Source organism: Sebastes umbrosus, chromosome 20 (assembly GCF_015220745.1).
Source record: "Sebastes umbrosus isolate fSebUmb1 chromosome 20, fSebUmb1.pri, whole genome shotgun sequence".
In the NCBI taxonomy this organism is placed as follows: domain Eukaryota; kingdom Metazoa; phylum Chordata; class Actinopteri; order Perciformes; family Sebastidae; genus Sebastes; species Sebastes umbrosus.
In genome coordinates this window covers 19,987,781-20,013,827 of record NC_051288.1, presented here as the reverse complement: position 1 = coordinate 20,013,827, position 26,047 = coordinate 19,987,781, and the positions used below count along the sequence as shown (strand labels likewise).

The 26,047-nt window shown below is 41.3% G+C and overlaps 1 protein-coding gene across 5 annotated transcripts; it reads right to left on the bottom strand.

The window, feature by feature from the left end:
• Positions 1-107: 107 nt before the first annotated feature.
• Positions 108-24,529, bottom strand: sec24c (SEC24 homolog C, COPII coat complex component). Of its 5 annotated transcripts, none has more exons than XM_037755142.1 (25): positions 23,615-23,746; positions 19,372-19,550; positions 19,005-19,085; positions 18,133-18,253; positions 16,539-16,711; positions 15,665-16,399; positions 15,440-15,582; positions 13,671-13,739; positions 12,094-12,202; positions 11,659-11,786; positions 9,514-9,652; positions 9,306-9,421; positions 8,427-8,551; positions 8,079-8,270; positions 7,898-7,991; positions 7,510-7,626; positions 6,985-7,155; positions 6,723-6,819; positions 6,478-6,623; positions 5,410-5,548; positions 4,976-5,094; positions 4,054-4,233; positions 2,004-2,189; positions 1,643-1,732; positions 108-768 (listed from the first exon to the last, which is right to left on the bottom strand). In XM_037755142.1, exons 1-25 carry the CDS (start codon positions 23,629-23,631, stop codon positions 628-630), a joined length of 3,807 nt encoding a protein of 1,268 aa, XP_037611070.1. In that variant the 5' UTR covers positions 23,632-23,746; the 3' UTR covers positions 108-627. The 5 variants fall into 5 exon arrangements, with proteins under 5 accessions (XP_037611070.1, XP_037611076.1, XP_037611073.1 ...); XM_037755145.1 differs by lacking the exon at positions 23,615-23,746 and adding an exon at positions 24,260-24,529 and having other exon boundaries at positions 628-768; XM_037755143.1 differs by lacking the exon at positions 13,671-13,739 and having other exon boundaries at positions 628-768.
• Positions 24,530-26,047: the final 1,518 nt, after the last annotated feature.

Here is a 26,047-nt window from a genome sequence, read left to right as displayed (position 1 = left end):
GCGACTAATCCTCTCATATCTGGAAACACACACACACACACACACATATGGATGATTGGAGCAGCAAGGGGAGGGGGGTGCTAAGGCCATGATTAAAGGGGAGAAGAGACAGAAAGAACAGCATTTATTTAATTCCACGTATGTCTTGGTATGTAGATGTCCTTCACTCTATTAGGATTCAATCATATAAAAAGTGTTTGCTATCTGAGGGTCATTAATGCACCCAAAACAGCCTTTCAGTGCTAGTAATACAGACAGTACACCGACTACAGTCAACATCAGCCACCTCCGTCACTCACTCACTCTCTTGCATACATAATAGTCACTTGTGTATATACATTACCCTCCCTCGTCAGTTATTCTGTTCCTGCTGTGTTGGAGCAGTCGATTTGAGGCAGAGTAAAGCTCTATTAACATCTCTTTCTCACACACACTCGCACCAACACATACACACACACACAACGAGATCCGCCAGCTGGTCTCTCAGCTGACAGACAGCAAGGAGAGCTTTAGTTTATTAGGTTTAAAAAACAAAAAAAAAGGATAAAGCGCTTTCTTTCACAAGGAAGGGTAAACCTGGTTGGGGGGGGTGGGGGCTCATACAGGTGAAGGTGGGTATCTGTAGGCCTAGCTGAGAAGCTGGCGGATCTCCTTGTGCATGTGACACAAGAAGTCCACGTATGACGCTCCCCCGCTGACGCTCTTGTCCTCGACCAGGAAGTGCCTGAATATCAGCTCGGCTCTGTCTTCCTGTTTCACCACCATCAGCTGCAAACAGGACGAGAGACGAGCGTGAGGAAGAGAAAGAGGAGGAGAAAGAGGAGGGCTGGGGATCAAACCTTTATGTGTCCGTACAATTGAGTATCAAATACTGTCAGGTAGGGCTGCAACTAATGATTATTTTCTCAATAAATTGACTATTTCTGACTCGTTTTTGCTAAATAATGGATTGAATTGATTAATTTATTATCAAAATAGTTGCAAATTCATTTTCTGCTGATCGATGAATTGTTTCAGCTCCATCTTGTGGTGATCGCCCAAATAAGAAATACCATAGTATGTTCTTTAGCTGGACCGCAGAGGGCCAGCCCTACTAACGCAAAAGTCTGTCACTGAGTGATGAAGTTAAACGATTGGTCGGCCGAGTGTTGGAGTTTCCTCATTGGTCGTTACTCGTCACTGGTCTGGTCACCAGTCCTGTTACCAGTCTGGTCACCGGTCCCGTCACCAGTCCCGTCTACGGTCCCGTTACCAGTCCCGTGGAGTTTTTTGTTTCCTTATAAACTGAACTGATGATCTGTTTTTCTTTACATTTTGCCTTAATATAACCTTTGAAATTGAATTGGTGCGCTTGAGTTTATTCGATTTGAGTGTTTAATTCTACTGCTTGCAATTGATCACACATTTGTTTGTGTTGAAAGTAACCAGTGGTAACGTTTAACCTAAATGCATATATCCTTTGTGGGGTTTGATACTGTCTCAACTTTTTTTTTTTTGTGTTCAAACCGCTACAACCTTAACGTATCAAAAGTTAGATACCTAGTCTTGTTTACTTATTTTAGATCAATCATAACAGAAGCGAGACACAAAGTGTTAGGACTTAAAGACCTCAGAGAGGTAATAAAGAAAAGAGAAAGTTTACCTTCATGTATCGTGATCGCTGTGCTCTGAAGGATTCGATGATCTCTCGGAGTCTCTGAGAGAAGGGGTTGTCCAGCTCTGGCAGAGTTGTCTGAAACAGAAATGATGTACTTATGACATATTTTTTAAGTTATCACGATTAATTGAGGAAGTATACAGAGAGAAACAACCTCACACACCACGCTGATGAAGGAAAAATGGCACGAGAGAACGTTTGGGGAAATAAAGCGTGACACATTGGAGAAGAGTTGTGCAACTCGTTCGGCCTTCCCTCATTAACACATGGAGCTGCAGGCAGTGGGTCACTCTAGCTGAGTGACGGTCAACAAACACAACATGGAAGCAGATCCGTTTCCTCTTACCAAGCTCGGCTCTATCTGGCTGAAGCTCGGCGTGCCGAAGATGTTGAGCAGCAGCTCCTGCTGAGCGCTGGCTCCCACCCACAGGAAGAGGTGGAGTCCCGTCTCCAGGAGGTAAACTCCGCCTTTAGACAGCCTCTCCTCCGAGTCCCTCACCGCCACCGGCAACGACCCGCCTTCCAACTTCGACTGCAAAGAGAAGAAACAATATGAGACGAATATGTTAGTGTTGCCATCTACTGATGAAACAGTTGCTTCATTTTCTTCCCCTGCAAACAGGAGTATAGTTTTAATGGTTGAGATGAACAGCAGCATCTTCTCTCCTGTGCACTCTGGTAAAACTGGTAAATATATACACCTTCTTCATATACACAGCATATGGAAAAACAAAACAGTATCCCAAATGAGCTGCTCACATAAATAAAACTATGAAATATTTACAGATTATCTTGGTTAAGAGCTGTATGTTTTGTGTGTATTCTACATCGTCCCTTTGCAGCTCAAAAGGCTGAAAATTAAAATCTAGAATTAATAAAATGTTTGCATTTACAGCTTCAGACTAATAACAAAATGAGACTTGCAGTTGTCTTTTCTCTTATTCACTGTTTGAACACTAGAGTGTGCAAAGCTTGCCAGTTTTAGCTGAGGACATCCCTACTGTAGGGACTCCAACTGAACTGTAAAGACATAAGCAGGCTGAATGTCAGGCTGTATTCACTATTTAAAAAGATATTTTTTGCTACTCAGTAGCTGAATTTAATGAAATATTCTGCTTCAATCCATATTTGTTGGTGTTTAGCCTTCCAAAAAAACAACATTTTCACTGCGGTCAAAAATTGATTTGCTCTCCCGCGTGCTGCACACAAAGGGAGGCATTCATCTCTATTAACCGGGGCGGTCTAGCAGCAATCTAACAGCACCATAAATTACATTTATTTAACCACAATAACAATAAAATGTATTTTGGTTCTAACACTATTATAGTAAATTAATTGAAGTGGTTACAAATAAAAAAGGTAAGGCCCAGCGTTGGCCAATGCGAGCGCACATTCCTGGTAGATTACTTAATATCGTGAACACCGTGTTTGTATTTGCTTACCTCGCGATCGACGAGACAGAAGATTCAAAATTAGTGCCGTGATAACTTTCCAGATTTGTAAAATCCAATCTTAGAGTATTACAAAAGTGATTTGGCATCTGATACTGTAAGCCTTGAAACGTATTGATCTGTTACTCCAACTGGACTTCCTGTATTTCATCGTCTCACCGCAGTGAGAGCTACCTTAAAGATAACTAGAATTACCGCCTCTCGGGTTGTATGCCGCCGCCAACCAGGCAAGTTACAGTTCACATCCATGTCTGTCCAAAATGTCATCACCTTATCCTGTTAGACATTTATGTGAAATTGTCATAATTAGCGTATCAATTCTTGAGTTATGGCCAAAAACATGTTTTGTGAGGTCACAGTGACCTTTGACCATCAAATTGCCATCAGTTCATCCTCGAGTCCAAGTGGCTGTTTGTGCCACATTCAAAGAAATGTCCTCCAGGCGCTCCTGAGATGTCACCTTCACGAGAATAGGACAGCCGGACGGACAGACTGAAAACATAACGCATCAAAGCAAGGCTGTCGCTGGCGTGGAGGCATAAAAATAGTTGTGATGAAGTTCAAAAGCATCATCATCATCATCTTAAAAAAAGCCCTGCGTCTGGTTCTTTGTTCTATGAGAGCATAATTATGCAGATTTATTTTCATCTGGTTTGATAAAACTGTATTATGAATAACACACAGGCTATTATCATACTGAGTAATGAGAACATTTGAGCCTTGCCTCTTTGATGATCACAGAAATGCCTCTGACCATATCAAATATGATTTCTAACACCCTCCCAACACTCACATTACCACACAGGTGATGCTATTCTAAGTTCGTCAGGGCTCAGTGAGTATGGTGGTGCTGGGCCAAATAACACATGACTGAACCGTCTGAACCGGTGAAGTGACGAGAGGAGACCGTTGTGTTACTGTGTGTGTGTGTGTGTGTGGTCTCACCAGTGGCAGCAGGCGGGGGTAGAAGAAGACGTGGCTCTCTGTGACGTCCGAGCAGCTGATCAGCTGCCTCAGGTAAGCCCGGTCGTCCAGCGAGACGTCGGCTCCCGGCAGCAGCACGTCGCTCTTCAGCACACAGTTCAGATAGACCGGTAGCAGCTTCATACACTCCGGGAGGATCAGCTGGAAAACACACACACGGGTACGGTTATAGATAAAACCTAAAGTGTCCTTAATGAGGTGTAAATATGTGTGAGTTTCATAGTTTTGTCAGAGAAACTGCTCTGAATCTATTTACTTTTTAATAAAACAAAATATCAGCCAGAGAAATCTCTGACATTTAGCGCAATGCAAAATGTGACCCTGAGCCAAAACCTGCTAATGTTGCATAACAGTAATAATAATAACTCTGCAATGCTTGATATGATTGTGGAGCACTGCGGTGTACTTCGTTCTTCTATTTCTATTTCCATATCTGCCATCGAACTATATGTTCAACAATTAGTATTCGTGACTGCTGTAGTGTCTGCTAGGGCGGCACGATTTTATCTAAAATGATAAATCACGATTATTTTGATCAATATCAATTATTTCTCACGCTTATTCATTGATTTTAGGGACAATATTTTTATTGCACTTTCACATTTAAATAAACAGAACATGACTTTCACTTCCATATTGTACTACATTCCTGCTAATGTCCAAATCTTTGCATCAAAATACGACTTGAAATAGGATTCTTCTTCACCTGAATTCATATTAAATGAGCGGAACGCGCATTTTAAACTTCAATATCTCAGTCAATTAAGTTAATTTAATTGTGGGAAGCCAAAATCGTGATCTTGATTAATATTCGAATAATTACGCAGCCCTAGTGTCTGCTGGGTATACATTATATACACAGTGTGCTGAGGGTTTTCAGTACCTGACCAGCTGATGAGGGGCTTGCACAGTTCTTTCGGTAGCAGGCCAGAATCTGAGCACACTGGTTGACCAGCGTGTCTCTCACCGCCTTCGTGGGGCTGTTCAGGAGGCCTCGGAAAGCTGCAACACACAAAAACAATACAATAAGGTGTATTACACCAACCTCTGAGAGGGGTCCAGTTACAATCTGCAGTTTACCATCTTCCACCTTTCTGCCCTGCTTCAAACATTCACGCCAGCAAGCAAGAACAGGTGCAGCTTTCTACTGGAGCAGCTGGGGTTTGCTCGATAGTATTTATAGAAAATGTTACTGTTCATTTCTCCACTCGCACCTCATTCAGACTTTTAGAGTAGAATGCTGCATGAGTACATTTGTATTGTACTGGCTTGATATAATATAATATAATACATTCTGCTGTGCAAGCTCGTCCTCACCGTATTTGGAGAAGAAGTTGATGATTGTGTCGGTCTCACAGTTGCGGTAGAGGTCAGCCAGCTGAGAGCAGCAGTTGACCGCCATGTTGTGGACGCGGAGGCGCCTTTGGCCGCTGCAGCTAGTGTACAGCACGGCGCACTGCAGGGGAACAAGGAGACGTGCATTTACTTCCAGATGAACTAGCTTAGGCAGTGTTCACAGTTTGTTTTTACTTTTTTACTAATTGTATTATTTACTGAATCTAGCTGTGCGTCGAGCTTTCAACTGCAGTTGAGGCAGCGACAGTGAAGTCAGTAAAGTCGGTCTACCAGCTTGTGTGACTTTTCAGTTTTGTCTCTGCTTTAAAACAATAACCCCAAATCACCTCCGTTAGAATTTACCTTCGACCAATACTCATTCATGTCCACATTCATTTACTGAATAGAGCCTGAATATGAATAGTTAACGTTCGCTGTTAGCATCCGGTAAGCAGCACAGTCCTGCACGGGGCTAAACGCTAACGCTAACTAGGTCTTATCCTGCTGATTTCAACACAGATTTGTTGTATGCAATGTAGCATTATCAGGGATAAAATAGGGCCTGGACGCGTCGATAGTGAGTTTACAGCGAACCCAAACTAATTTTGTATCGTCCCCGGGATGATGGGATGCCCTAATCCCTGGTACAACAGTGCCTGTGGTACTGTAGAAAAACGAGTAACGTCACCTTTTCAGAATTTTGGCATCGACTTGGTACCGAAGTATCGCTTCTCATGACATCCCTACTCTGTACCATTTCTTTATGGTCTCTTAACTAAAGAGATATTTTAGAAAGTTTACATGCCTATTAATATACTGATTATTAATTAAGCTTGTGCCGATTGACAGACGGACTGATTTGATGTCAGCTATGTCAGTTTAGGTGACTCCAACCAACTATCACAACTTGTAGGGCATGAAAACCAGCAGTAATCTGATTCACTGGTGTTTGGAAGTTAAGACTACCTAAAAATGGCTGATTTGTAAACTATAAATAAAATGTGTTCCCTTCTCCTCAAAGGATTTTGCTTCACACACAAACATGCCCACCTGCATGAGCGCCCCCGTCTCCTCGCTGAGCTTGTCGTCGTGTTTGAACTCCACAGTGATGGCCTTGTCACAGTCCAGGCCTGCCAGCTCCACATCCGTGGTGTTACTCATGAAGAAGGAGCCGAAGAAGTCTGTCGCCCTGATACCTGAGGGGAGGGAAGGCAGGAGAGGAAAGGATCATAAATTCAGCCTTGACATATCTCTTGGTCCAACTGGTTTTGTTTTTCAAGTGGGTGGAGCCTCACCTGTGCTGGTTCGCACTCTCATGACGGCATCAAAGCCGACTAGTTTCTGAACGTCTCGTCTGAGGTCGTTCAAGAATCGCTCGCTGTCCGACTGAGCCTGGGACAAAGAAAAACACACAAAAGGTACATGTTACACACTGGTGAATGATCCAGCTGGTATTTCAACATATGCCATCAGAGCACTAGAGGGGCTACAGTCCAACATAAAACTCAGATTGAAAACCTGCAGCAGTTTCAGAATGAGGGAGTGATTTTGTCTCACCTGGAAGTAGGTGTATTTGTAGACAGAGCCTCCAGTGGAGACAGGAACCACCCCTAACGTGGCAACGTCCACATACTGGTTGGGGAAGAGGAAGAGATCCACACAACAGCCCTGCGCTACACACTCCTTAGCCAGGGTGTTGTAGAAACCCACCTGAGGCTGAAAGAGAGACTGAAGAGAGGACGGGGAGTCAGTGTCCCAAATAAATGAGAGATACATATTAAGATGCTACATACAACAGATCACTTTGCAACAATACAAGTGAGTATAAGGGCTGTCAATCGATTATAATATTTAATCACGGTTAATCGCATGATTGTCCATAGTTAATCCAATGGATTCCTTAGGTTTTTCTAGTTTCATATGATACCAGTATCTTCACTCTAGCTTTTAAAACTGAACCCTCTACAACCTAAAAATCCCAAGTTGCATTAATGCTTCAAAGAAATTAGTGCTGTTAAATAATCGCGTTAACTCTTGACAGCCCTTGTGAGTATACAATAAGCTTGCTACACTGGTGTTTACCTTCTCCTTATCTGTCCCAATCAGCTTCTTGTCTTCTCGGTTCTTTAGCTTTCCAGGAGCCTCTGCGATGGGCAGAGAGGTGTGAAACACAAACAGCTTCCCTGAGCAGTCTGCAGCCTGTTGAAGTGACACACAGCAACATACAAAACATCAGCAACAAAGACTCTGAGCTAGTAAACATGGATTGAAACGGTGCAGCTTTGGAAAAGTGTTTCACAAGGAAATAAATGCATTCAGCATGTTTGTTAGACCTCACACAATTAGTTTTGGTGAGTAACACTGGACGCAAATAGAAACTTTGTTTACAAGAAAAGTCCACACCTTGTGAATTTATCAAGACCTGGACAGACTTTCCAGACTTAAAATATAAGTGGTAATCTGTGGTTACCTTGAGTGCCTCCAGTCCTGCCTGGATGACGGGTCCAAAGACCGTCTCCGTCTCCCTGGTGTCTGCGAACATCTCTGGGATCTGGTCCAGCAAACTGGAAAACACAAACAGCTCATCATTAAACCCGATCCATTTCTGTGTCCATACACACCTCATTTATTTGTGGTATATGTCTTCCCACCTCTCGATGACTAGCCGGCTCTCATTTACGTTGACCAAGAAGCCGTCGAGCAGGGGCACAAACATGTCTGACACATCTGACACCACCAACATCTGGGGCTGGGCCAGGCTCGCCTTGACGTTGTAGAAGTGCAAAACCTTGTTGTAGGTGACGAAACCCACCCGCACAACAGAGTCCATTTCTGGGTTCTCCCTGGATGCAGAAACAGACGAAACGGGAGAATGGTCAAGTTTGCATTTCCTGACATGAGCTGGAAATAAGCATATAAACTAACTATGTTTTTATCCTTCACTTTCCCTGCTCCTTTCCTTTCCTTTCCTCCTGTCCATATCTCATGTGTTTGCATACCTGGGCAGGTAGTCTAGGAGGGTCTTGAGCTCCTGGCAGACAATGTTGACCATGCCGCTCTTCACAGCGTTGTAGGACACATCGATAAGGAAGATGAAGGCTGGAGGCTGAGGAATCTTGTTGTTCTGTTGGACACAAGCAAACACCGTGTATGAAGTCATGTGTAAATAATAGTAACTTCATTGTTTTCTTCAGCTGAATAGCATCAGCTTGGTGTATCAATAAAAAAAACATACAGGCATTTTATCTTTATGACAGCATATTTACCGACATATTTTATATCTTAGGATAAAATGTTGAAATCTCTTAAGCTTGTGTTAACCACAGACCTTATTTCAGGCATCTAACTAAAAACCCATTGACTTCCAAACGAGGGAAACGGAAGTGCTAAAATGCATTTCCAGGTTTCAGAACTCATTCCTGCAGCACTCTATTAGGATCAAGATAAAGAAACGCAACTACTAATTTGACAGGAATATAACCATGAGTTGGAGTACAGTCTTGCACGGGCTCATATTTTGGCTTTGTAAGCTCCCTATCCCATCAATACCAATATAGATCCAGTACCCATCAGGTTAGCTGCCCTGACTAGAATCATTTCCAAACTGATGCTGATGACCAAACCAATTTCAGCCAGACTCAATAGACTGTAGCCTACAGGCTTAGTTCACCGGATAATAACTGACTAAGACTGGCTTGTTTTTGTAGATTGTTGTCGATGCCTTTGTTAATTATTGTGTCGTTCTGACCTGTGATAAAATTCATGAAACAAGCTTCTTTTCCAGAGAATTACTTGCAGATCATTGAGGGGAATCGTGGGTAAACGATCTGCTGCAGACTCTATAATCTGGAAGTGCTTTAAAATACCTATGACCTTACCTTACAGTAGTCGACAGTGGCCAGGAACTCGTAGCTGCCCAGCGAAAGCTCCGGCCTGTCATAGCAGTCCACCCTCTTACCAGTGTGGTCCAGATGCTGGAAGTAATGTGGAGGAACTAAGAGAAAAGAGCAGAAGCAAGCACATCAGTACAGTGAGATTAATTAAAAATAAACAAGTTTTAATCCATGAACACAGACACAAACTCACCCTCTGTGACGCAGCTGCAAAAGCCGCACTGGAAGCGGCGACCTCCCTCTATGAACTGCATGTATGGACACATGTAGGCCTTGCAACGGTTGCAGCGGATTGGACCGGCCTCGCCGTGATCCACCAGGTATGGAGGCGTCTGACAAGAGATGCAATGAAAGGAGTAAGAGAAGTCTCATCCAATAATGTGGATATCTGAGGCTGACAAACTTGATTCATACAATTTAGCTTGGAGGGTATGGAGGACAGAACCTGCCAAAATCAAAAGTAGATAAATAAATGACTCAATAAATAAATAAATTTGCCATTAAATGTACCAAAAATAATATTTAAAAAATGTGGGCATTAATTAATTAATTAAACAAATAAAATTTATAAAATTGTGACATACATTTTTTTTATTTCTGTTTTAATTTGCTTTTTTTTTTATTTACCTTTGTATTAATAAATAAATGAAAGGGAAAAATAAAAAGTAACATAAATTGATATTTCTGCTTTAATTTGCTTCTTTATTTATTTACCTTTGTATAAATAAATAGATAAAAAGGAAAATTAAATAGAAGAGTAGACATATGGGGGGATTAATACAAAGGTAAATAAATAGTAAATTAAAATAGAAAAATCAACTTATGTCATATTTTATCAATTCATTAATGCCTACATTTATTTTTATATTATTTTTGGTTCATTTAATGGCATATTAATCCATTTATCAAGCATTTTGTTCATTTATTTATACATTTTTGATTTTGGCAGGTTCTGTCCTCCATACAAGGGGGATTTCATCTAAAACTGTAACATGGACAGAATTACTGAAACAGGAGGTAATGTTATGTAATTTTTAGACCCTGTTTTATATAAAGTGGTTCTTCCAGCCAAAATGATGTAACGTAAAACCAGTCCAAACGGTTATGAGTGCATGAAACAAGGTCATGCAGCCACCCCCACATTTGTGATTTTGAGACAGATTATCCCACCGACATTACAGCTATCCTGCCTAAAATACTACACATCAGAAATTGTCCTAAAAATTAATCTTTTTTCAAATCAGGTTGAGGGTTAAAACGTTTACGAAAATCTCAGCGGAAGATAGAGCTGCACTTTGGAACATACAGATGAAGAGAGAAGAGTAAAGGAAGCTTGTTGTTGGGTCCGATACACAACTAACTAATTATTTTCATTATGGATTATTATTCTAATTATTTTCTAAAAGTGCCTGTTATAATTTAACACAGCCCAGGGGGGTGTATTCAAATGTTTTGTTTTATTTGACCAACAGTCCAAAGACATTCAGTATACCATCATACATGATGAAGAAAAGCATCAAATTCTCACATTTGAGAAGCTAAAATCAGCGAATGTTTGGTGTTTTTGCTTGAAAAAAAAAGTTAAATCATCAAAATAGTTGCGGATTAAGTTTCTGACAATCAACTCATCAATTAATCGTGTAAATATTTCATACAGAGCTCTTTAGGACTAGCAACTTAATCCACCATTAAACCATGTCAACCAAATGCAATATATTTTGCATCGTGCATCATCTTTTTTTTGCTTTCAAATTAACAGTTTATCTCTTGATATGTGATACATGATATTGTGTCAGACAGATATTTTGTCCATAAAAAGAGCCCTGGGTTATTATCGTAAACTAAAACTGAAACTAAAACAAAAATAAGCAGCGAAAAATATTTTTTAGTAAACTGAAACTAAATAAAAACAATATCCTTTAAGAAATAAATTAATTAAACTGAAACGATATTGCATAGTTAAAAAACAAATAAAATTTGTGGCCGCAATTGCTTCACATCGGACACTAAAGTAGCGCGAATATTAAACATTATGGCCATTCCTACACAGTTCTCTAACCATGTATTTTGTATGTATATAGCTACATACTTCTGAGATATTATACCTGGCCCTAACCTACTAAATATATAAAAAACAAAAGTAAACATTTCTAAAAAATGTAAACTAAAATTAAATAAAAAAATCTAAAAAGTAAAATAAAATAAAAACAAACTAAAAATTAAAAAATATTACAACCTTGCATCTATATAGGGCTTACAAAATTTACAATACAGGAGAGAGAGGAGAGAGAGGAGAGAGGAGAGAGAGGAGAGAGAGGAGAGAGAGGGCATCGCTCACCTCATCTGGCGGCAGCGTGGCGAGGGGCTTGATGACGGCGGCCAGAGGCACCTGAGACTGCTTGGCCATATCGGCTGTGCAAGGCATATTGTAGGCCGTACAGCGAACAAACCTGGGACTGGCATTCCCTGAACACAGACACAGATTCTCCATTAATATCACAATCGGTACCTTTTTCACATGGACAGTTAACTTTTTCTGATTTAAGTTTTGCTAGTAACTAGTTGGGGAAAGATTAGGCTGAAAATTAAACATTTTACTGTATTAATTTAGATATTTTCCAAAGTAAAAAGAAGTGTATGATTCAACTTTTTCCCATGGTCTAGTGTTAAAAAAGTTAATAAAAATCACAATAAATCGTAATATCGAACCGTTTTGGAAGATGTGGGTGAGAAGCTGCCAGATATGAATGTGCTCACAGGAAGTAGAACCTACCTTGGTCTTTGACCTGGAAGTTGGTGGTGACCAGCGGTGGAGCCTGACCTCTGACCCCTGTGGTGAATGGCTCGGTGCTCTTAGCCCTGTCATCCTCTATTACCTGGATCTAAACAGGAGGGAGGGGGACAAAAATACCCATAATTCATACATGCTTACAGCATAAATACACACATGTAAGTTCACGATACATTGTCCCTGAGTCCCAAGAGGAACATCTAACACACATGCAGGTGATGACTTCCACACAACCCCAACACGCACACATCTGCAGCTACTAAACACACACTGAAAACCCATCAACATCTGTGGATAGGGGAAAAAAAAAAATCGAGTGATGACTGAGGTGACATCTCCGGGAAAAAGCGCAGGATTTATCAAGGCATGCCATTAATGCAAGGAATTGTGGGTAAGTCAAAACATCGCAGGCTAGCATGCAGGACACAGAGAGGAGGTTTTGAGGCGGTGGCTGTCTGACGAACCATAAACTCTCTAGTTGTCTGGACTAAGATAGGCTGCCTCAAACACACCGAATCAGTGAGATGGGAGTGAGGGTTATGCCGCAGTGCACATGATGATGGGTTTATGTCTTAAGATTATAAGTATTCGGAGAAAGGCCACAATAATATGACTTTTAGTCCTCATCACAGTCTCCAAGACACAAATATGACTCTTAAAGGAATAGTTCAAGATTTTGGGAAATGCACTTTAGATGAGCTGATTTGTCGTTTTTACACTTAAGCCCCGTTTTGACCGCAGGAACTTTCCCCTGGAAGTAGGAACCTTTTGAGGAACTCATTGCGTTTCGACCACGGTTCTGGGTACATTTTACCTCCAAAAAAGGCCCTGGTTGGAGGTAGTACTTTCTGAAAGTACAGGAACTTTCAGGGTGGCGTTTGCAGGGATGACCATTACTGATTGGTAAAACACACACACACACACAACGCCTCTGCTTCAACTCGTGTACCGCTTCATTCATAAACAAGGACGTACTCTAGTATCGATTTGGGACCAATTTATGGTTATGGCCGGTGTGCCAGGTGGAAACCTGCGGCCCCACAGCGAAAGCTGGACCGGAGAGGCCAGAAACACCGCCACCAGGACGTTAATGATCAGAGTAAGCGCGCTACACATATTGACCGTCACCTTTTCTTGTAATATAAAGAAAAAAGCGTTTTCCCCAAATTGTCGAACTATTCCTTAAACAATGTCATTTACACTGGTGTTTTGTTTGGACTTCGATAATTTTATTTGGGCATTAGTGCTGGAATATATTAAATGCCAAAATGTCATCTGTGAAACATGTTCAGCATCAGTGTATATTTCCAGTCCTATTGGATAGGAACGATTCTGGTGAAGCACATTAATTAGCAGGGATGACTGAGCCATTAACATAACACACAATATACATCTGACTTTTTCTTATTTCCAACAGGAGGCCATCTTTCACATTGTAACTATCACTGACTTTGAGGGGTGAGAAGGAACCAACAGGAGGTGGAAGCTGGTGGGTTAGTGCAAGCGGGCGGAGAGGACAGGATGAAGCAGAGGAAGAGGCAGGCACACAGGAAACTTACTGGGCTGGGGATAGCGTCTGGATCTATTCTATGTCTTGATTTCTGCACAGCCGGCATGTCAGACGCTTGCTTTACATTCAAAAGTTTGTCCAGCAAATTGTGCAAAACAGGACAAAATAAATAAATACAAAAGAGTGGAAATATAAAAAAAGGAGTGTGAGAAGAGAAAACTCAGCAAGATTATGCTGAGTAGCAGGCATTGTTATTGTTATTCAGACAGAAACTGATCAGTAGTATTGATTATAGATTAGTGGTACTGTGGACTATGACAGTCAAGCGCCAAGTAGATATAGACTAATAAACCAGTAGCCTGTTTGACACACATGCTAAGCAGCTCTAAATGTAAACACGGCTACAGAAGGTTATTCAAATATTACCGTGACCCCCGTGTCTAGACCGCAAACGTCAGCTAAACTTTGTGTAGTTTTTTTTTTTTTAAATATGCAAGTTTTCCTGATCTACTTTTCCATCAACACTGATGCATATGATTGAATCAATAAATAAACAGCAATAAAAGGAGAAAACATGCCATCATAATAATAAAACCAAAGAATTATATTAAGAAAATAAAGATAATATGATCAAAGTTTAATAATTAAAATGATAAAACACTAAAATATTAGTAGTAGTAGTAGTATATTAATAGTAGTAGTGTTTTATTGGGCATCATACCTCGAAAGTGTAAATTAACCCTTCAGATCGCGGTTACGCCCGTGAGACGCAGCTAAGACGCAAGCCTACACGGAGCCGGTGGCGACAGCTGCATAGATTAAAATGAGAGCGTATCTGTTGCGTGAGAGCAAAATCGCGTCTGACACGCTTGCGCTCTAGACACGGGGTTAGACTCCTGTGGTGTTAGAGCTGGGCAATATCAAGATAGTCATAGTGGTATTGTCAAAAATCAATATATCAATATATACACTGTGATATCCAGTAGTGAATGTGATGTCCCAGGATGAGTAAACTGTTACTGGACTGCATAGTAAAACCGGTTGTAATATTGAACTACAACTGTGATCGTTATCATGATACCACAATGTGATAATGTCATAAGAAATCCACTCTGACGTAAAGATGATTTACTGCCCAGCCCTAAGTGGTACATACTAAATCATGGACACTCAGTGGCCACTTTATTAGGTTCACCTGTACAATCTAATGCAATTCAATACAACAGCTCAGCCTATGCATCGATCCGATACCATCATTTATTAACCCAGAAATGGATTTTTTTTTTTTTTTTTTTTTTATATTATTAATTTATATTCTTTGTAACTACTAACTAAATTTCTTTAATGCATTAACACAATCGATCTTTCGGAGGTTGTAGGTTGGGTTCAGTTTTAAAGCTAGAATGAAGATACTGACAACATATGAAACTAAAAAACCTAAGGAATCCATCGGTACCAACCACGTCATACTAGCTTGTTGTGAAGGAGATTAAATAACGCTCCAAACTTGTGCTAAATTTTGGCGAGGAAAAACTGGCATGGCCATTTTCAAAGGGGTCCCTTGATTTCTGACTTCTAGATATGTGAAATTTGACTTTATGCTAGAATAGTTGTATTGAATTGCTTTAGATTGTAAAAGTGTACCTAATAAAGTGGACATGTCACTTTCAAACTCACTCCAGCAAATACATCAAAGTCATCTTTCCTCACTACTACTTTATGGTGTGAACAACAGAAATGGCCAACAATCAGCACAGGTGTTGTAAACTAACAAATTTGGTCTAGAGAAGTCGGGTGGGTGTGTTTGCGTGTGCTCACCGGGCTGGGAATGGCATCTGGGTCAAGTCTTTTCTGTGCAGGGGGAGCAGGAGCCGGTGCTGGTGCAGGGGCTCCGTAGTTTGGTTGCCCGGGATACGGGCCTGCATAGCCAGGCTGAGGGCCTCTCACCTGCCCAAACGCACCTGAGGAGAACGAGAAAACAGCTCAGTGGTGGAGAAAATAAAACAACCCTATCTAGCTTCCACTTGGTGGCCGTCTCCTCACCATTCTGCTGAGGAGGGTATCCTCCCTGCATGCCAGGCTGAGATGGAAGTGGCTGCATGGCCCCAGGAGGGCCTGGGTGGCCCTGTGGTCCTGGAGGCAAGTGGTTGCTCTGGGCCATGGAAGTGGGAGGCATCTGAGCTCTGGGAGGAGGGGGGCCTGAGTGGTAGGGGGATGGCTGGGATGGAGGGGGCTGATGTTGGGGTGGCATGGGGCCTGGGTACGGGCCAGAGGGCATTGAGATTGGAGCAGGACCAGGAGGAGGAAAAGACCCAGGTTGAGAGGAGGGATGGGGTGCTCTGGGTGGGAAGGAGCCCTGGGCAAGGGGGGGCGGGCTGGAGACGAAGGAAGGCTGGCTGACAGATGGAGGTGCTGAGGAAAAGGGGGGCTGGGTTGGAGGGAAGGACTGCTGTGCCTGGGATGCTGGGGGAGCAGGAGCTTGGCTGGGTGGAGGCACAGGGCCCGAGTAGGAGGAGGGAGGGAAGGTTTGCTGAGAGGAAGGAGGTGGCGGCGCAGGAGAGGTGAACTGCTGTTGAGAGGTAGGGGGAAGAGAAGAGTTGAATGGCGGTTGAGAAGGAGGTGGTGGGCCTCCGTAGTATTGCTGAGGAGCTGCAGGGCCACTGGGAGGTGGAGGTTGGGTCGGGGCAGAAGACGCGGGGGGAGGGACTTGGGTGTAAGAGGGTGGAGGTGCGGCTGAGTAGGCGGTACTGACGGGAGGCTGGGAGCTGTGAGGTGGAGCTGAGGAGAGAGCGACAGACTGGTTATCTCCAGGTGACATAACGTCTATAAAACATGCATCCGCAAATCATTACAATCACATCACATCATTAGTCCAGTAAATTACACTACACACAAGTATAAATCCATCCGAACTTACCATATCCTGGCCCCGCAGGGGTTGGCGGTCCAGAGGTGATCTGCATCCCAGTCATCTGATTAGTGACCTGCTGCATTGAAGGTTGGGGAGGCCCGTAGTGATGGGGGTAGGAGGGTTGTTGTGGCCCTGTCATGTTCACAGCTCCCTGGTTGTATGGCTGAGACGCAGCAGGCCTAGAAACACATCAATCATTCAGTGTGTGTGCGTACATGCACTTAAGTAACCGGGTTGTAGTCAGGTCACTACAGTAAGCTGATTAAATGTCATTTATATATCATGAGAAACCTAGTTTCTGTAATAGGGGTAGGAGATAAGAGACACCTGGTTTCCCCAGCTAGATTTCTCCTGGAGAACGCTTGTTTAACTTTATGAGTAACCCTGTTTTTCTTTTTACTAGGGCTGTCAAAGTTACCGCGATAATAACACGTCAACGCAAATTTGTATTAACGCCACTAATTTCTTTAACGCAACTTGCAATTTTTAGGTTGTAGCGGCTCAGTTTCAAAGCTAGAGTGAAGATACTGGTAATGTCATACTAGCTTGTCGCGAAGGAGGCTAAATAACGCTCCAAAGTTACGCTAAATTTTGGCGAGGAAAAACTGGCATGGTCATTTTCAAAGAGGTCCCTTGACGTCTGACCTCGAGATATGTGAATGAAAATGGGTTCTATGGGTACCCACGAGTCTCCCCTTTACAGACATGCCCACTTTATGATAATCACATGCAGTTTTGGGCAAGTCATAGTCAACTCAGCACACTGACACACTGACAGCTCTTGTTGCCTGTTGGGCCATGTTATGAAGACTTCTGATTTCCGAGGTAAATGGAATGCAGAAAAATGACTCCACGTGGGGAAAGTAGCAGCAGAGCGGCTGAGTGAAAGGAGAGACTCAAACTCAAAAAAGTCCATTTCCACAGCTGAAAATTTTAATATTTGTCATATTCAGACACACTGTGAGGGAAGGCACCGCTCTGTCTGTCCTTCCTCTCACTGTGCTGTCAGTCTGCTTTAACACACGTACACATAAAAATAGTCCGGACCGACTGACGCAGCATCTTCTATCCCTAACACAGCTAAAATGAGAAAGCCATGTTTCTAAAATACTGTTGGGGGATACAGGAGAAGTTTGATTACGAACCTGCTGCATGCAACTGAATGAAGGTTACTACAGTACATGTAAAAGCACTGATTAACATGACATACCACCTTTGCAGTACCTGGCCTTATTTTGTGTTCAATACCAGCACATAAAGAAAAATGGAAAACCTAAAATCAGCAGCAACTAGAACTCCAGTTAATTTTCTCTACTATGCATTTCAAGCACGAGCAACTGCTGTCTATTACAATTCATAATTTGTCTCAGCACACACATCGCATTGAGTGTGTTTTTGAATAATTTGCTATGGTTGGTTTGGAGTGCACTTTCACCTCCTAACTAACCACACTTCAGACTTCTTGGAGGTTTCAGACAATCTCGGTGCAGTTATTTGGTGTGTCTAAAAGGATTCTGTTGCTTAAAGAAAAGGAACATTTTATAAAAGCCCATAGGCTAAATACACTAAGGGGAATAGCAAACAATGAACATGTAATTACCTGGGTGGTGCCTGTGTCATAGGTGGGGGTCCATTCTGCATGTCCCCTTGACTGTGACTGTACTGATTATATGGTTGAGGCGCTGGAGGGGCTCCAGAGGTGGGAGGACCCCTGGCAGGACCTGAAACGCATGGGACAAAAGATTACACATATAGCTGCGAAAAGCAGAATCATCCCTGCGACAAAATACTCTTGAATTCATTCTGATACCAATCTTTCTAATGTGACGAGATTAGCGCGGCACGCTAAACGTGGCGATAGGCCACTGTGGTGCCCAAATACATTTTTAGAACTAACTGATTACATTCCCAGGTTTTGCCTCTTGGGTTAGCAGCACAGACTACATACTGAAAGCAGGCTAGCACAGACTGTGTGGTTAAGAGGGTCAGTTAAATTAATGATGTTCTGATGGAAGGCTGGAAATAAACACCAGACGTCTGACAATTTTAGGATGTAAAATCTAGTTAAGCATCTTGATAACTTTAAAACTAAAGTCCTGAGAAACTGTCAGCCTAGTAGTTTGTTGGCGTCCATACTGAGAGAAAAAAAGCAAAATAAACCACTCTACCTCCCCTAGTGAACACTAAAATAACAACAATATGACCAGCAAATGCAAAGATTGAATTTGGAACATCTATCTCACATAATAATAAAAGTGTAGCTCACATTTCTAGGTAATACAAAGGTTAGTAACTGGTTGGCTGCTATGCTTTACAATCACTGGTGTTAAGAAGACTCAAAAGATCTTCTTCTATTGTACATTATGATAAGATCACGGCAGAGAGAATAATGCCCCTAGGTACAGAGAGGATTCGATGATTGCAGAGCATGTGGAGTGTGAAATGAGTAAGAAAAAGAGAGGAGGCAGTTACCTAAGTCAAGAGAAGAGGAGAGGTCAGAGACTGGGTTGGCAGCCACAGCCTTAGAGGGAAAGCTTGTGAAAGGAGAATAACCTGAAATACAAGAAAAGAGGGGAAGAAGGCAAATACAGAGAGATGTAGGGAAATGCTTAAAGCAACGTGAAGGAATGAGAGAGGGGCAGTCAAGATTCAGATTAGTATGCAAAGGCACAGCGCTGTTCTCACACGTACATGAACAATCACATGGCGGGAAGCAGGTATAGGTAGGACGCTCCAAGGTTATGGCTCTATGGGTGCTTGAAGAGCATCACAGCTGACCTGGTGTCTCACTCTTAACTCGCTCACTCATACGCAATGTTGTTCAGAAGCATCACTTTACCTTGCTGTGGAGCCCCGGGCTGGTAGGCTGAAGCGGGGCCGTTATAGGGTGCGTAGGGTGCGGGGTATCCCCCATCCAGGGGAGTGTAGCCGGGCTGGCCGTAGCCAGGCTGGGGCTGGCCATATGGAGAGGCCATTGGAGTGTGCTGGTTTACATTCATCCTCAGTTCATCCCCAAATCTGGATAAAAGTGTGACACAATCACAATTAGTCAATATCATAATTCAAAACTAACGTCGCCTGTAGTGTAACAGCCTGTAAGACAGTTATTAACGCCAAAGGCTGTTGTGACAGTCTTGGGTTCCCCTGGTCCTGAAGAGACGGGGAAAACTCTGCCCACACTGCACTCCTCGCTCCATGAGGAAAATGTGGACTACAGACACAACCTCAAAAAACACAAACAACTGATCTCAGTAAGAATTCACTGCAGCAACTCTCTCTCTCTCAAGAGAAAGTATTGAGCAATTCAGTTTTAACCTCTTCTACCCAACGAACCTGGTACCGGGTTCAGCTGAGCTGTGTGTTGAAACACAACCTTTAAAAACTTCATAAAATGCTGTGGTTGTCGTTTTTCCGAATTGTCTCTAAAAGACGAGGCCTCAACGCTACTAAAACAACACTCCAAGTGTATTTTGTCCAAACAATGTTTGTTTGGCAATGATTTCAATATTTTAGTTACAAAATCGACGCACGAGAAATTTTTACTTTATAATATTTTTGACCATTTTTATATTGAATGTACAGACTTGACTTTGGATTCTTTTTTGCTATCTTACTTAGATTGTTATTGATCATATTTGTTATTATCTAAGTTTTACTTGATCATATTTCATAATTATAATAAAACTACTTCATTTGGAGTAGAAAATTATGCTATTTAGTTGTTTGTTATTGATTTTATACTGTGCACAATGGTAGAATGTGATGATGCACAGGGTAAATGTCATGGCCAAAGGTTCCACTGTGTGCACATAGCCTCCTGTAGTGGATATCAGTAGTATTTTATAGCCAGATTCCCTTTCAGGAGGTAGAAAACCCATTTGGCACACTTTGGATATCCAAAGGGGCCAAATTGAGAGTCCGCCTGGTCCTATCCTGACTAAAACCTTTGTAGAATCTATGTGCTTTGTGTTATTTATATCTCCTTTGGCATAGTTGTAGTCAAGGAGTCGCTGAATGAATTCAGTGGCATCTCCGTGCATGGCATCATTGCCATGATGGTGTTATCCACTGTGTAATCTAGAAAACATTTAGGCGAGGATAAAAATGTAAATGTTTCCTTTGGTTCATCACAATTTACGCAGGCATAGTAACAATCACAATGTTACTGACACTTGGGATGAGTTCTCTGAAGTCTTACCTATCCGTAGAGACCAAGATCATGAATATAGACCTGGTAGTTGTGAAGCTATTCTTGAATTATTTGGAGTATGTCTGTCTAGGCAAACCACACCTTCCAGCACCCTAGGGCTTAAGACGTTAACGTTCTTCAACATATAGGGGAATCTTTGCTGTTATCAACTAAAAACAGACAGAGAGAATTGAAAGCAGTCCTAAGGCAGACAGACATAACCCGGACTGAGCTTGCTGTCCCACTGAACACCTGAACTAACAAACAGGGAGAGTGATGCAAAACACTTAAGCCCTCTAGCTCCTACAAGTTCCTACAGTCCCGACACAAATCAAACTTTCTTTGTGACGTTAATATATCCTGGTTCAGGGGACAACACCTTTATTGGCTTTTTGATGTTTGACTTGGCCACACCCACAGGCTGGTATCTATGACTAATCAGTTTACATATAACACAATGAGCAACAACAACTGGTTACAATACCAATAATGTGAAGCAAAGCAGACACAAACCACATACTCTCTTAGCTGTGAGTGTGAGATTAAAAACCTGACACTGTGAAGGCACTATGTCATTTCTACTGGACTCATGCATGTGCCCAGGTGTTTACAGGTCAGCCCAGAAGTTAACCCAGTGGACTGGGGTCAACTTTATGAGCATGATCACTCCTGCAGATCACATGGCAACCTTACTAAACCACATACTCTTAGCAATGAGGGTGAGATTAAAAACCTGACACTATGTCATGTCTACTGGACTCATGCATGTGCCCAGGTGTTTACAGGTAAGCCCAGAAGGTAACCCAGTGGAGGGGTCAACTTTATGAGCATGATCACATGTCAACCTTGCTAAACCACATACTCTCTTAGCTATGAGGGTGAGATTAAAAACCTGACACTATGAAGACACTATGTCATGTCTACTAGACTCATGCATGTGCCCAGGTGTTTACAGGTCAGCCCAGAAGGTAACCCCAACTTTATGAGCATGATCACATGTCAACCTTGCTAAACCACATACTCTCTTAGCTATGAGGGTGAGATTAAAAACCTGACACTATGAAGACACTATGTCATGTCTACTGGACTCATGCATGTGCCCAGGTGTTTACAGGTCAGCCCAGAAGGTAACACCAACTTTATGAGCATGATCACTCCTGCAGATCACATGTCAACCTTGCTAACACAAGTTGTTTATTCACTTTGGCTTCTGGAGAGACTGGCCCTAACCTATATGACAGGAGTGATGAGTATCATCTAACAGACAAACACGAGCACTAAACGAGCAGGGACCTTTGAATAATTCAGCAGTGCAGGTGCAACACAACGAGAAATACAATCTCTGTATAGCTCGTACAGCTCTTTAGTATGTCGAGGCCTACTGAGCTGAGTGAGCCACATCTGCTCTCCTCACTGGGTTAGCAGCAGTAGCAGCAGCAGCAGTTTCAGTGCATGTAAAACACTAACAAAACTATTCAAAAGTGGCACTTAAATAGTTGAGAATAGATAAGATATGACAGGAAAGTCAAGTGAAGATGAGGAAGGCTTGCTTAGCAGTGTGCTAATGCTAACACACCTCAGTGCCGCATTACAGTTAGCTTGTTAGCTTAGCTTAAACATGTCAACCAAAAACCCTCAGAGCCTGGTTAGCATGTTGTGGCTAACTGTTACTAGTCTAACAACAAACTTCCATGTCATGAGGGGCTAACTTTTCTTTTTAATAATAAAAAAAAATAATAATAATATTTTAATTTAATTTATTTGCAGATATATAAAATTGCACAAAATCCAGTCAATGAAAAAAAAAAAAAAAGAAATGTGTCAGGAGAGGTCAAGAAGCTCGCAGGCTTATTTATACAGGTTCAACCCCAGGAGGAAAACAAAACAATAACAAAAAAGGAAGAAAGATCTAAACTAACATAATTTTAAAAATACAACAAAAGTTAAACAACAACAAGAAGTACACAAAATGTGCAGAAAACCCCTAACCACACAGTGGAAAACAATCCAATAAAAACAATAACAAAAAACAGTACAGAAGAAAAGAAAATGTATCTAAACATATCAAAAGATAATTAGACATCATGAATTAAATGTGATGATAGTTTCCTTTTAAAATGTTCTAAGGATAACGAGCTCTTGATAATGTATATATATATTATATATTATTATATAATAATATATAATATATATTATTGTATAATATATATTATATATTAATATATATATATTATATAATTATATATATATATATATAATGATATGTATTTTGGTGTTCCATATTTGTACACCTCAAATTGAGGGAGTACTGGCCATGTTTTGTTTTGTAAAAAAGACAGGTGAAGATGATCAACCTGTCAAGTATTATGTGAATGAATTTGAGAATTAGATTTAAAGAAGTTGCTAAACGATGATGGTAAAGAAGAACATATATTTATTCATATATAAACACACATATCTGATGAATATTTATGTCATAAACTGAAAGAATGATCAGTTTCCTGAACAGTGGAGCAGAAAGCCTCATTAGAGTTTGACAAACATCTATTTTTATATTTTATACTTCTAGTGTAACACTTCTGTTTATATTTATTTATTACATCTACTTTACCTATTTTATTTATTTTATAACTGTGTGTGTGTTTTACCTGTTATATGTTTTATCTGCCTCGTCTTGGCAAGTATTTGTTTTTAAAGCACTGACCAGAAGTGGCAAATGTGACTCTTGTTGTATTTAATACAATGACAATAATAGGCTTTTTATTCTATTCTATTCTAAAGTTACAACAAATAAAGTTTATAAAGATTGAAGGGGTATGTATTATATATATAAAAATATTGCTATAAATCAGATAGGGATAAATCAAGGGATAATATAAGGTTAATAACTTACATAACACTTGAAATCATGATGACAGCAGAGGTGGTTGAATCAGCTGTGACCAAAATCTCCACAACCGTTGAGGCTAACTGGCTAGCTAATGTTAGCCTTACTAGCTTAGCTAAGCTAGTAAAGCTATTTATATATATTATATTTGTAGAGCACATTTCAGCAACAGGGCAACTCAAAGTGCTTTACATAAACACTCAAGAACATTGCGACAAAGTGCAAAAGAACATTAAGACATAATTAAAACAGTTGTATAAAAACATACCTAAGCTAGCTAATGTTAGCCTGCTAGCTTAGCTAAGATAGTATAGCTAGCTAATGTTAGCCTGCTAGCATTAGCTAAGCTAGTAACCTTCCAGCTATTTCGCCTAGCCGTGTCCAAGGCCTATATAAAGGAGGCTGGGTGACTGCTCTTGGGGTGTGAGGTATGACGCATGCGCATTATAACTAAAGCTGCGGTCGTGATTGGCTCAATTTCGTCAGATTCTACTGCGCATGCGTATAACCCCCTGCACATATGACGCGTGTATGTGCCTCCTTTCCATAGGCCTTGGCCGTGTCGTAGCTAGCATTTAGCAAACGTAGCTATAAATCCCAAGCCGGAGCTAGAAGGTGTCACATTTAAACTGGTTTCTGATTGAAACATACCTCCGAGGTGTTGTTAAATAGTAAGGCTATATCCTCTGCTGTGAAACCCGGTGGGAGACAAACAGTGTGAAGCCGATGTGGTCCCGGTCCCGGTGGTGTTTCTCTCACTAATCCCTTCTCGGTTAGCAGCAGAAGGAGAAGCGGACATTCAGCGGAACTGCTGCAGCGCTGTGCCACGTCCACATCCGGACACCGCAGAGCGACGTCCCACCTCATCACCTCCTCTACTGTACAGAGACAGGGAGAGCACCTCAAAGCACTGGCTGCTGAGAGCAGACCAGGGCACTCTAATGGGAACTTTACTGACTAAAATAACTCACTTATTTGTTTTGTATGTGTTTCATTTATGTTGCTATCGGATTTAAATCATTTATATGTATAAATGTAATTGTTTATGACATTAACTCTGCTTATTTAATGGTGCAGTAATATTGTTATAGGGATAAACTGTAACTTATATGTTTGTATAATTATTTCTGTGATTTATTGGATTTTGTACAGAATACCAATAAAAAGACTTTGAGGAAAAAAACAATAACTCAGTTATTGACTTTTAAATCAATAATAATAATGATTTCCACTTTTTTCTAGCTTATGAGAAAGAAATGTTGTAGTTTATGAAATTTAAAACACAAATTATTGAATATTTTATGCTTGTTGTCACACTAGGTTTTGCCCAAGGCACTCTGATGTGTGAGGTTTACTGACTAAAATAACTCACTTATACACTAAGGTATGACTTTATTCTCATAATATTATGACTTTATTCTCGTAATATTACAACTTTTTTTCTTGTAAAGTTATGACTTTATTCTCGTAAAGGTATGACTTTATTTTTGTAATATTACGTCTTTTTTTTCTTGAAATAGTATGACTCTATTCTCATTAAATTACAACTTTTTTATTGTAATATTATGACTTTATTCTCAAAATCTCAGATTTATTTTTTCCCTCAATGTGGCCCTACTTCGTCGTAGTATCTGTGTCATCAGTTAGGGTGGAAAAAATGGATACATGTCTGAGATCGTGGGCGCCCAAAAGTGTGGGGGCCTAAAGGCCATTGGCCCCTCAATGTGGCCGTGGAGTTCTCGCTGCGCAGTGCGCCCTCTCTCCCTGTGGGGAGGGACGGGATTCCCGGCGCAACTGTCAACCGCGGCGGACTGTCCTCAGTGCGAGGGACCTGTGACGATGTCGACCCCCCGTCTCGTTTACCATGCTTATGCATCAGTATTCATAATACAACCTTTATGACTAAATTGTTTACTAGAGTACCAAGTTCTTCATAGATTCTGGAGCCGCTGTAGTGGCTGAATGTCACAATAGCACCTTTAACTTGCCCTTGGACTAAGAGCCAATATCATATGGTGATCCTCCCAGTCATCTATCAAATAATTATAATGTGACAAGAGGTGGACATCTGAATTGGGCCAAAGCGTCAGCACCAAATGTGAGCCATTCTGGGCCAATACATGGCTGCCAAATTTGGCTACGTTTTGGGTGTACAAACTGCTCCAACTTAATGGGACATGGGCCAAATTTGGGCCCAACTCCCTTTGCAATCAGGTCCAATTTGGAATTACTATTCATCACAAGCCTGGCGTGAGTTTCATTAGAAGATCAGATTGAAGTTGGGCCAAGTCGTTTTGGCTGATCTGTAATCCTCTTCAAGATCGGAGGTGTCGGAGCTGATGAACAGTAGCCTGAGAGCCAGTATTCATCATCTTACCCAACACTTGCCAACATGGAACCTGCCCCTCATTTAGTAAACTATATTTTTAATACTTTCTG

Bases quoted from the DNA above. Each gene is read 5' to 3' on its own strand.
- sec24c (XM_037755142.1), bottom strand. The intron at 16,400-16,538 runs GTAAGTTCGGAT...CTCTCTCCTCAG, and splicing joins CCCTGCGGGGCCAGGATATG to CTCCACCTCACAGCTCCCAG. The intron at 11,787-12,093 runs GTAGGTTCTACT...GTCTGTGTTCAG, and splicing joins CTTCCAGGTCAAAGACCAAG to GGAATGCCAGTCCCAGGTTT.